This window comes from Chinchilla lanigera, unplaced genomic scaffold (genome assembly GCF_000276665.1).
Source record: "Chinchilla lanigera isolate Chin_1 unplaced genomic scaffold, ChiLan1.0 scaffold00026, whole genome shotgun sequence".
Taxonomy (NCBI): Eukaryota; Metazoa; Chordata; class Mammalia; order Rodentia; family Chinchillidae; genus Chinchilla; species Chinchilla lanigera.
The window spans coordinates 12,095,524-12,108,443 of NW_004955427.1; the positions used below are offsets into that span (position 1 = coordinate 12,095,524).

Below are 12,920 nucleotides of genomic sequence, written 5' to 3' on the forward strand. Positions count from 1 at the left end.
CACGTGTGCGACCCGGCGGGTCCGCCGCCGCGCGGGCACCTGTCGTGTGAGTAGCCCGGGCGTGGCTGCGCCCGCACGCGCGGCTCCGGGCGATTTCCCTCCAGGGCCTAGCACCTCCCTCAGCTCGGGGCGAAGGAGAAGTTTAACGGGGCCGGGACTGAGCAGATCCGGGGAGTACCAGAGCGGCGGCTGGGCCGAGAGGGTGGGAACCGCCACCTCTTCGACCGTTTCCGAAAGACCGGCGTGACAGAGGTGGCCCTGAAAAGTCTAGAGAGCCCGGGCCGTGAGGTCACCGAGTGAGTGACGCGGGGCACAGCCCGGCCCGTTCGTGCACCAGAGGGATGCTAGCGCTTAGGAAGGCAAGGAGGAAGCTCAGGATGGGGACCATTTGCTCCCCCAACCCCAGCGGGACAAAGACGGCGTCGGAAGTCTGCAATGCCGACTGGATGGCCTCGCTGCCCCCTCACCTGCACCGCGTCCCCCTTTCCAATCTGGCGATCCCAGGTATTTTTCTGTGTCTTCTTGCTCGCCCTGCGTTGTAATCCTGCCATCTTAGTGCTGTTAGTGGGTCAGGTTGCTTTTCTATTGTGCTGAGAAAACAGTTGTCAGGGACCCTTCTTAATTCCAAACCAAAAACTTAACACCAGTGCAGCTGGTTTAAAGAGATAGAAGTACACCGCATCCTCAGCACAAGGGACGCGTCAGTCCAGCATTATTGTTGGCTGCTTTCGCTTTGTTTAGACTTCGTAGCCTTGTGAAACTGTTAACCCCGTTCGTGTTGGAGCTAGCATATGTGAAGGGTGCATTTGCTTGAATCATTTAAAGATCAAAAGGACAGCTCAAGGGTAATGAATAAAAAGTCCTTAACAATTTTAGATCTGGATCAAAATTAAGGTTGAAAAATTCTTCCTTTCTCATTTAGCTGACCTTGTCTAAGAAAGGAACAAAAAATAGAAAAGCGTTAGAGTAGGTTCGGAACCGGCACTGAGCATAAAGGCACCTATTTTTTTTGTTGGAAATGCCAGAAATAGACAGTGCAAGCTCACACCACAGGCAGTCATTAGCTGTGATGAGGTGCTGGTGTTTGGAGCTTTGTCTGTATATACACAGGTGTCTACCTGAGTGATCTAGAACTGCGGGCTTGAAGAATGCTGCTCAGCCATTGTCTATCTGTTGGAGGTTTTCCACCTTGACATTACTCTCATTGGATTTGTTAAATGGGAACTTGGCCTTTCCCTGGAAAGGTTGTTACACCATGGTGTGTAGGGAAGGATGTTTAGACTACACTACGCTTGGCCTGGTGTGCTGAGCAAAGTCCTACGTGCTGGTACTTGGAAAGCACTCAAGGAGCAAAGGATGGACTTCTGCCAATCTTTTCTCTCGCTTGGATGCATAACAATTGAAGTTCACCCCTAGACTGCTAGACAAACTCTCAGGCATTCCCTGGCCCAGGCTGCCTTTTTGGTGGCTGAAAAGATAACCTCATACGACCCCCCAAGCTTTTCTTTCTGTGCATGAGGAATAGCTGTGCTGTCTTCAAATGCAGGATTCAAATACTCACCTTTTCTTTTGGAGGTCTTCCAGGTTCATTGTCCTCCTCAGCCCCTGTTGCTTTTTGAGCAAGAACAGGGCTGCTAAATTTCTTTATGATCATTTCTGTTTTACTACAGATTGACTCTAGCTCCAGGGGAAATGTCACCTGGTTATGCTTTGTTCAGAGTATGTCTTTTCCATGGTTAATTGACGCCTGTGGAGTCATCACTGAAATGATGCATGGGCCAGTTTTAACATTAGTCATTTGCCTTCAGGCTTTCAATGGAGTTCTTTTGTTGAGTGATGTACAGGTAGTATGTGTTTGCAAGCAGAATGGCATCTTAGGCAGGCAATAAATGGCCCTGTCATCAGAGTATGTCTGGGGTAGGCAGTAGCTTCCTCCATCATTGTACTTTGGACATCTCATAGCTTAGCAGCAGCTCAGCTGTTGGCTTGGCTATCCATTCTGACTCCATGACTCTAGAAAGAAGCTGGGCATTTGTTCTGTGATCTAGACAGTTCTAGAATGCCAGCGAAAGCAAACTGCAGTGACCTTCGCTGCAACTGGAAATTCTGTGGTTGGCTGCTGTTGAGACTCAGGATTCCCCTTTTTTGTGAAATCCAGTCTCCTAAGCAAAAAGGGAAAAAAATGATCATGACTTCTCAAAAGATGCTGAACTCACTACTGTGAAAGAGCCTTTTCCCAGGAGTGAAAGGAACGTAAGTGTATGTAGCACGTAAGCTAAAGACAGGAAAATCACATATTAAGAGCTGACAGTTCATGGACTCTCCCATACTAGTTCTCTTTTCTCTACCTTATACTCCCCGGATAAAGGCTGGCAGTCAAGTTCTGATACGACTTGCTGAGAAATTTGAAATAAGAAAGGCATCCCGGAATGCCTTCTTCTCTTCCTTTTCCCCCTACTGTCACCTTCATCATAATAGTTGTTGTTTACTGAGCCCTACCATGTAGCACCATTGGCATTACCCCATGTCCTCACATCTCCATGAAGTATAGATTAGTATCATCATTTTAGAAATAAGGAAGTTGTTGTCCAGAAAGTTTACATAGTTTTCTAAGATCGCATAAATATTAAGTGGCAGAGCTAATGTCTAAGTCCATAGGTAGCTGCACAGCCCCTGCACTGCCCCTGTGCCCTTGAGGGGGCCTTGGGAAGTGCAGAGCAGAGGAAGCAATTTCAGCCTGAAAACCAGATTACACAGCCCATACTCTGCAGGGAATGAAAGAATTTTTAGAATGAAATGGTTTTATCTGAGTAATTATTTGTCACTGTGAAGATTAGATTAAGCTAGATGTATTTGTACTAGACATCTGAGACAGATCCACTGGTTTATATATTCTTGTTTAGAATTGGCACCCAGTAAGTTTTAAATTCTAATCTAGTCCTAGACCTATTGTGTGTGCGTGTGCACACTCCCATCCCGATCTGGGGCGTCTGTAAGACTGGGTCATATTTGTCAGGAGCAGGGGAAGGCAGCAGTGACACAGGAAAGGTCCGGAAAGAGACAGGGGCTCGGTGATAACAGCAGAACTGGGAGGGAGGAAACTATGTCCGATTGGAGCACACCTGCTGCATTTGCCTAAACTGTGATGGGACAGAATACGTGTGAATGTGCTCCTCTCAACAGAGCTTGATGTATTGGTTTACTTCCGCAAGTGTTAAGAACACCTGTTTATCACCAGCATCACCCAAACATATTGAAATATCTTAAAGAAGACCCTCAGAATAACTCTTACTGCAAACTGTATTCAATCATTTGATGTCTGAGGGGTAAAAGATTTGAGAACTTAAAAAGTCAAAATTTTTAATTAAAGCTTTAAACTCTACATACATTTTCATTGATGTTATTGAAAGCATATTTTCTGCATAATGCGTGATGCTTTTCAGTGGATTCTTTTTTGCTGTATATTTTAGTGTTGTTTCTTTTTGTTTCATTTTTAGTCATGCACTTTCTCTTTTATCAAAGGTAAACCATTTGGCCTGTTGGGAGGAACCTTGAACTTAACGGTCTTAAAATCTATGCTTAGCTCTTTGTGATACTGAAGAAGTATCTGAAGATATTAGATTTATTTTCTTCATTTGTAATTAAGATTTTGGATTAACAATCATTTGCTAATTTAAGGGTTTCATTTCCTATTCTTTGTACAAATGTAAAAGGAAATGGAAAGGGTGATTGGATCCTGTTAGGTCTAAGAGTCATTATTTTTATGTCTCTTCAAAACAAGGAATTATTTGTGATCTGTATAGACAAGGACTCACAGTTGCTCTAAATGAAGCAGGATCCATTGTAGCATCGTACAAGGGGCTGTAGGCTAGTTAGTGTAAGTGGATTTTCACCTTTTTGGATCCTAAGTGCATCTTGAGAAACTTCCAAGTTCAAGTCTATGAGAGATGACAAGATAAATCAGGTGTCAGTCCTACTGTTAAAGAAGCTTACGGGGTGCGTGTGTGTGTGTGTGTGTGTGTGTGTGTGTGTGTGTGTGTGTGTGTCCATGTATGTCCCCACCATACATAGTTTTTTTTAACAGCAAATTAGGGTAAATGTTAAAACAGAGATAAAAATAATGTGTTATAGAAGCACACAGAATGGAAACTTTCATTTCAGCCTTTAGGATGAGAAACTTCTTTATTAAGAAAATGGCATTTGACCTAGATTTAAAGAATGCTCAAGATTTCAAGAGCTGTGGCTTGGGCTTCGAGGGTGGGAAGGGGCTTTCGAGATGAAATGAACCAGCTGAACTAAATTATGAGCGTATGAGTAGGAAATGGCCGGCGGACACCCTCTCCTGTCCTCCACGTCACCTTTGTCAGTGGACTGCTCATCACATTGTTTTTAAATGCCTTCCTTCCCCATGGTTTGCAAGTGGCTCGCAAGTAGAGGATATTATTTACATCTCATAGTCCTGAGTCCGAGTAAGAGGTAGCAGTTCAGTTATCGGTGACTGTTGAAATAATTTAAGGCATCAAACTGCAGAGAAGCATGCTGGAGTGGTATGTTGCAATCACTATCATTTTTCACTGAGATTAGAGCTCAACTGAATAGATTGGTTAGAGTCACCTTTCATAAATAGCCAGTGGGAGCTCCCCACCCCTGTTGTTTGCACCTTCCCCGGATAAGACCGTCACAGACGCCCTCGGAAGTGAAACCCCTGGGCAGATGCTGTGGTCAGCGGAGCCAGGGGTAGGTCTATGGTGTCACTTGCTTTCCAGGAACAGCTCTTTCATCTGCGCCATTTCTGCGTCTCTTCTTCCCTGGGAAACTTGGAGCTTGTCGTCTTTCTTGCTGGCCACTCCCTGTCCCTGTCCCCATTTCTTGTTCCGCTCTTCACCTTTCTTCCACTCACTCGGCCTATATCTGCCTTCCCTTTCTAGGGTCAGCCCTTCCTCCGGTGCCTCTGGCTGCTCTCTGATTCCCAGATGGCTCTGTCTTCTCAGGTTGCGTATCCATCCCCTTCTCTTCTTACTACCTTTCTGGGAGCCTGTCTTTTTCCTTCGCAGCTGTGCTCGTGACCATTTGGTGATTTCTGCAGCGATTCTCCCTGTGACCTCGTGCTTGTCTCATATGAGTGACATGGAGATAAAACCACTGAAAGGGCAGGATGGAGGGACTGTGACTCAAATCCTGCTAAAGGAGTGTTGGGGACTACCCCTAAATAAATTATGCTGCAAACGTTTGGTTGGATCTACTTTGAGGATAACAGAAGCTATGACTTGGCCGGAGAACAAGTCCTGTGTTTTCTAGGACTTGGGGCTGTGAAGAACCAATGACAAAGCTGAGTTTACCAGGGCTGACTCAAGGAAAAACATCATAGGAGATCAAAATAGTTTCTTAAGTGGAATAGTTTATTTTTGTTTCGTTTCTCATTTTTTCTCTGGGTGGTCATGGAATAAAAAGAATAAAAAGAAGCTGTGACTTTGGTGTTCCCATAGTAGATCTCTAAGGCAACAGGCACTTCCCTAGCATCTCCCCCCAGAATCACACAGGCACCACTAGGAATTCAGGAATCACACATATCTGTAGGAAGCAAGATCTTGGAGTGGTTAAGTGTGTGAATATTAGAGCACAACTACCTGGACTTGGATCTTGCTTTTTCCTCACAAGCAATGTGATCTTGGGTGAGTTATTTAACTTCTCTGTGCCTTAGTGTCCTCTATAAAAGAGAAATGCTAATTACATCACTTTATTTGCTTAGTGTAAGCATTAAATTAATTCATGTAATGTTATTTTGGGTACACAGTAAGCACCATAGAATTATTTTGTGTCTTTTTAGTAATCAATCACATATTCATTTGTTGAAAGCTGGTTCTCAGTCTAGATAACAAATCAGGTATAAGATGCCACCCATACCCTCAGGTAATTTACAACCCCATTAAGGAGATGACTATCCAATTAAGCCATGTGACCCAGTGTTCTCTCTCTGATCAGATTAGGGCATTGACAGGCCACCCGCTCCAGGGACTTCAGAGTTAAGGGGAGGATAGATGGAAGGTTGCCCTGGATGTGAACATCAAGGGAATCGTAAGTGCCACGTGAGCAGGGCTGATCAAGAAGTACAGAAGATCTTCAAAGTCATCTACTTTGTCCTGTCTGCTCATCCCAGATTCAGCTATCAGACTTTGTCATATGCAGACATCAAAAGCCTTTCGGATCAGTCCAGCTCTCTGACATGACAGGACCATATTGTTCATTCTGCTTCTCTTCTTATTTCCCCGTCAGTTGCCCTTCTAGTCAAGACATTTTGTTTCCACGTCTAGGGAGAGCCTATTGCAGAATACTTCTGTATGAAAAACCTTTATAAACTACGTTATTACCGAGCACCCTCACCTGTTGTTGAAGAAGCTTCACCGTCTTCTTCAGACATATCCATCAGCCCACACACAGACACCCATGTGACACCCACCCCAACACACATGTGCACACATTTAGCTGTGACCTTAGCCTCACCCCCACAAAGCCCAAATTGTAAAGTCACTGCTTACCCTTTATAAATATCCCACTCTGCCACTGACAGTTTAGATCCTACAGCGTGCTGCCTTCCCCTACATACTCCTCTCTTAGGCATACTTCTGAGGCCAAGCATCTGGTCCCTCACATAGTCTGATCTGCCCTCCACTCAGTGTGACAGGCTGCCTCCATGTCGCTCTCCAGCCACTGGGACCTGATGAGCTCTGGCACACCGAAGGTAATAGCAGTGAAATATTTTAGTGTCTGATAACTTTGCCTCTGCAAAAATTGAAAACCACTTTGCAAGTGTGAACTCCAATTAGCATTTCAAACCAGGCCTGCAGAGGAAGAATTATTTATAGACTTTGTCATAGGTGGATGTGTTTGTGTGTGTGAAAAGAATTTGAACACACATCAAGAAACACATTTAGGTGGAGCAGATCTGTGATTAAATCTGGCTTAGTATTTAAGCACATGGTTAAGCAGAAACCCTGCTACCTTTTTGCTGTGTCATTGAATATCCGTGGAACTTTGGATTATATTGCCAAACACCCGTGCAGATTAAGCGGTACACAGCAAGATTTGAGGATCTCTAGTAACTCCCACAGAAAGTGGGTTGGACAGTAGAGGTCTGTATTGCACTGGAGGAGACATCTAGCTTGCGTTGTCTGTGAAGCACAGGCGGTCTTTTGTGTATTGGTTGTGTAGGTAGCTGAAGTTTTCTAAGAGAATAACAAGGTTTTAAAAAATTTTTCAATTACTGTGGAACTGTCAGGTATAAAATATCATTTCCATTCGGAGACTCTTGTATCAGTATTTTTTTCTTTACAGATCTATCTCAAAATAAAAACAATGGAAACCATTTATGCCCCATAAAGTAAATGACTTAGAATGCAGCAAATCTGCAGTAATTGTGGAACCTAGAAGCTCCTAGACTGTCAGATGGAGATAAATATTTTATGAACATATGAGATTTGAAGGCTTATTTATTGAAAGTAATATTCTTAAAGTGCAATTGAAGCCAGATGCAAAAAAGAGAGAGAAATAAACATACAAACTGTTTGTATCCATCCTTTCCTGGTTTGAGCTCAGATCCTGGTAGTAAATGCCCAGATGGGATCCTCATAAGAATTATATGTTCGTGTTCTGCGAATTCAGCTAAAGAAGCAGCCTCGGTGCTTGTTTATTCCTTCTGCCTTTTCTAACTCTCGTTGCCTATATAGAAAAACAGTATTCATTTAAAGGGAAGTTATTACTTCTAAAGATATTTACAGAGTACCCTTTTGTGTCAGGTATTGTGTCAGTTAAGGCGATTATAGAGCTGAAGAAGGGTCTTTTCCTTGCTGTTGACATTATGACATTACGATCTTAGAAGAGAGCGAAAATTCAAGCATGATTAAGAGTTATGTAAGATACTGTAGACATTCCTCGTTTAATGAGAGTTAATTCCTGCAACTGGATCATGAAATGAATTCATCCCTCAATGAAGAATTGCATATAGTATGTACATTACAATATTCAGAACAAAGGAACGGTCAAAGGAAACTCCAAATTGATGACTTTGCTTTTAGCTGTCTCTTACATGCTGTACAGTAATGTATAAGAACGGAAAAGTATAGTGCTATACTATACAATCAGCAGAAGTTACAGTACTATGTAAATAAGGTATACTGTACAAAAAAAGACATTTAGGGTCTATAAACGAGATATACAGAACTGTACAAGAAAAAAAAGCAAGTCATAAATCCAAGCGGCAGGTCATAAGTCCAAACAGCCATTAAATGAGTAGGTTGTTAAACGAGGAATATCGGTATAACACTGAGGAAATCAATACCCAAATTCCATTACTGGTAGTAGGAGGAAATCTTCATAGATTGGGTGTCCGAGAGGAGGTGGCCTTTTGGGTCAGACATGAAGACAGCCAGTGTTACAGGAGGGAGGGTGAACGTCAGAATACAGAGGCACTGAGCAGTGGAAGGTTATGGTGACCTTGAAGAAACCCAGGCAGTCTTGTGTGATAGAGAATAGGTTTCATTTAAAGAAAAGATTGGAGATAGGCCGGAAAAGTAGACAGAAACTAGACCCTAATGAACCTCATACGTCTTATCTAAATTGAATGAAATCCTGAAGGCAAAAAACAGCCACTGCAAGACTAGGTCAGGGATGGCCGAAACCCCATAAAAATAACTGCCTGAGAATGAAATGAAACAAAATGACCCACCAGTTATTACAGATAGCAAGGAGCAAGGAAACAAGCTCATTGTTTCCTGCACTCCGTTCAGCGTGTGTGTGTGTGTGTGTGTGTGTGTGTATATGTGTGTGTATGTGTGTATGTATCTGTGTATGTGTGTATATGTGTATGTGTGTGTATGTGTGTGTATATGTATGTTAATTTCTATTTGCTTGGCTTTCAGGCACTGGTAACTCAAAATGTTCTCTGCCTTTATATCTTACCATCTAATTAGAGAAATGGGCATTTAATCAACCTGTTACAAGATAATATAAGATGTTATGTGAGATACCAAGGGAGAAACGAGCTACAACTGGACGAAGCATATGTGGCTGGGGCATCTTAACTTGGGAGTCCAGGGAAACTTGGAAGAAGTGCTGATAAATTAAGCTCCGTGGAATAGCAGGAACTTCCCCCTTGGGACACAAGGACAGGTTAATATTCTCAGAGGAGAAGCAAAGTGGGTGCAAAGCTTGAAGATAGATAATGGTCCATTAATGAACCCAAATAGTTCATTACAGTTGTGCACAGTTTATAAGGGACAGAGCAGCAGGGTGGGGAGAGATTTAACTTTAACTTGACAGGAGTGTGAAGGGCTTAAGCAAGTGAGTGACAAAGTCAACCTGGTGTTTTTTCAAGACCACTGTGGCTGCAGTACACGGAGAGGAAACCAGGAAGACCTGTGCCCCAGGGGCCAGTCCCGGTGTGAGTTCACCCAGGCAGGAGGTGATCTGACCTGAGAAGGGGAGCGGTAGCGTGGACGGAAGGAGAGAGACTCCAGATACTCAAGAGGAACTAGCAGCAGGACTTAGCCATGATGGTAAAAGAGAAGTGCCGCGGGTGCGGGTAAATGGGAGAAGGCAGCATTCTCAGAAGTCCGGGCACTGGAGGAGAAGTGGGGCAGTTCAGCAATGGGAGAAGGGCGTAGGTAACGCCCAGCAGGGACAATGTCCGAGTTAAATCTTTCTCTCTACAATTTGCCCCACTCCTCCCGTCACCCTTGGCTGTTACATGCAATATCAGATGGCTAGAGTCTAAAGCTGGTAACTTTCTTCTTAATACTTTTTTTAGATTTCAGCTAAGACTTCACTTCTTTCAGGAAGCGTGTCCTGAATTTTGAGTCCCTCCCACGTGCTGGTCCAGCCTTCTGCCTGTTCTGCATGAGTTCTGTCATTTCTTGCTTAACTGTGTCCCCAGCCATATTGGTACCTTGGTAGAGGGGTGAGCTTAGCTGTGCGCACCACAGCACAAGCCAGCTGTGAAGTAGAAGCTTTTGACGTCCACAGTCATCAAATACCACTTATTTCACACCCGGCATCCAGGGTTGCACCAAGATGCTGAATAAAAGCAAGAGAATTTTGTAGTAGACTATTTAAGTGAATTTAATGTAACTTACTTTTGTATCCTAAGCATTTGTCTAGTTTCCCCTCAACCATAGGATCATTCTTTCATGTTAAAAAATAGCATGGTTTCTTTTCCTTTTTTTTTGAGACACTGTCTCCCTGTGTAGTTCAGGCTGGTCTTAAACTCACTGTGTAGTCGAGGCTGGCCTCAAACTCACGGCAGTCCTCCTGCCTCAGCCTCCTGAGCGCTGAGATTACAGGGAAAACCCAAAATATAAGTAAAGAGCAAAATAAAAGATAGGTAATAGGAAGTAGGGCGATACAGCTTTTTCAAATGAGAAGGGGATCAAGAGATAGGGGAAGGAGGGGAAGGAAAAGGGATGAAAAAGAACTAAGGTGTGTTAGGTACGCATACCACCTCCCCACAAGGAGTGTGATCTTTATGTAATGCAAACAGGTACTAATAAAATAGAAAAACTGGGACAGAAAAGGAAACAGGTTTATCTCAGAGCTGAGGGGGCTCCTCTGGGGATGACCGAATACCCCTGTGAGAGATGACTTTACCAAAGGTGATGATGCATCTGTGGGGAGGCAGAGCAGGATGTGCGTTAGCAGAGGAGAGGAAGAGTTTATGTTCGTCAATAATTAATAGATTCTTTTTATCTATGTAATATCTTATTAGGATTTCAGTTTGGGTCTACTGGATACTTGAAGAAAAGTCTTCTAAAGAAGAATAGATTCCTATCTGTATATGACGGGCTTTAAATGCCTGCCGTATGTGGGATTGAAAACCTGCTCACTCATGGAAGTCATAGGATGGGAACTGACTTGGAGAGTATCTCGGCTCCATAGTGGAATAGCGTTGTGTCCTGCAGAGCCCTGAGAGGGGCGGTATCTTCTCTGCATCTCAGGACACCCCAGGGCAGGAGTGTGGACTGCTAGAGGACTTTAATCAAGGAAGCTCTCGCATATGTTTTACGTGTCAGTCTTTCATTTCCAAAGATTGAAGGTCTGGAAAGCACATTGCAAGGCTCGCATTGGCCCCAAGTCTCACCCATCCAGCTGGGAACAGCCCAGGACCCGAAGTCAGTGTCTGTCCTCAGACAGCGGGATGTCCTTGCGGTCACCAAACATAAAAAAGAGTAAAGTTTATCAATGTCCTCGGCTTCCAGGTGTCCTACCTTATATACACTGCTGTGCTGCATTGTGACTAGTTAGGAATTCAATAGGCAACTTAAAAATTAAAAATTAAATTGGCCACATGGCTGTCTCAGATCTTGTCGGCAGCTTGGTTGTTGTTATTAACACTCTCCTGCATGCCTCTCGGAGAAGAAAATTGAGCAGACAGGTGAGGTTATCCCTCAGGGTCAGCAGGAAGGTTTGCGGTGCTCTTCTTTGTCTGGGAGAGACCACTGAATGATTCCCCCGACCCTGAATCTTGGACTCAGTGTTGCCTAACTTTGACTGTTGTAAATAAGTCCCAGCCTTTGTGCGCTTAATAGGAAGACAAACACTGTGTTTATCCCACAGGCCTAATTCAGAAGGCCCCAAGGAAAAGACAATAGAGGATAATTCACCCAGTTAAAAATTTCCCGGCATCTACTCTGGGACTCTTACAGTTGTTCAGTGCAGTGTTTTATAGTGCCTCATCTCTTACTCATCCATTACGTTTTATTTTTGTCCTTTTTGTTTTTTGACACATTCTTCCTTGTTGACCCAGATAGCTAAAGCTAGAACGACAAATGCAGATAAATGGAGCCGGGTGAACAGGTGCCGGGGTAACAAGGTGGAGAGAAAGCTCCGCCTGCGTAAGGAAGACGGATGGGCCGCGGAGAAGTTCGGAAAGGATCAGGAGACCTGGGCTTACCAGCTGGCAGCAAGTCTCCAAGCGTCTGTTCATGCTGGTATTCATGCTTGGATTTGTTCTAGAAGTGTGTGCTCAATGCATGCCATGTGCCAGCAGTGTATGAAGTGTGGGGATACAGGCGTGAGTCAGGTATGATGTGACCTTCAGAAACTTACAGTCAGAGGGCAGAGACCAATACGGACATAATTAACCACCCGGCGTTCTGAGTTCATCAGGAATGTGTGAAGTGCCGTGGAATTGCAAGGGGAAATACCTGGTGACTCTGTGGGTGATTCTGAATCAGGTGAATTTGAGTCAGGTGATTCATAGACTTACTGCTCTTGAACTATGTCACATACCAGAAATTATAACAGAAAGGCTGAGGACAGTAAGATAGTTCTTGAGCAAATAAAGCTTTGCTGTTATTTATTTATTTAGCAGTACAAAGGATATTTTCACACTGATCTATACCCTAGCTCGCTCTCTCTGTTCTTTTATTTATTTATTTTTGTTTTTTGGTTTTTTGGTTTTTTTTGAGACAGGGTCTTGCTTAGTAGCTGAGTAGCCCAAGATGGGCTCCAACTTGAAGTCCTCCTGCCTCAGCCTACTAGAGTGCTGGGATCACAGGCCTCCCACAGGCATGCATTACCACTTCAGCTCTTTTTGTTTTTCAAAGAAACTTTTGTGTATTCAATAATCACACGGTCCAGTTCTCACCTGTAACTTCTAAATTACTGTGTTCTCAGCTCAGGCCACAGAAATATTTTAACGTGCAGCATTATGATTTGCTCAGGTCAGATTTATCATGCTGTTTGTAGAGATTAAATACCAAAGTCATAATGTGGTTTTCTATAAACGCTTCCCTGAACATCTTCAGCATTTAAGAATACATGTTCATTGTTACATCTGTTCTTAGTATTTTGTCTTAGCTCTGTCTTGATTTTTGTTATGTTTAAATTGGTATTAAAATGATAATTATATATATTTATAGGGTATAGTG

The 12,920-nt window shown here is 43.5% G+C and overlaps 1 protein-coding gene across 3 annotated transcripts in view; it reads left to right on the forward strand.

The window, feature by feature from the left end:
* The window catches only part of Plcxd2 (phosphatidylinositol-specific phospholipase C, X domain containing 2), a 49,155-nt gene that overhangs the window by 1,121 nt on the left and 35,114 nt on the right, over positions 1 to 12,920 (forward strand). For 2 of the 3 annotated variants that reach the window (XM_013515219.1, XM_005386369.2), the window contains exon 1: positions 1 to 504. The exons of the other annotated variant lie outside the window; for it this stretch is intronic. In XM_013515219.1, coding sequence (XP_013370673.1) covers positions 436 to 504 — 69 coding nt within the window. In that variant the 5' untranslated portion in view covers positions 1 to 435. The remainder of the gene's footprint in view (positions 505 to 12,920) is intronic. 3 annotated transcript variants of the gene reach the window in all.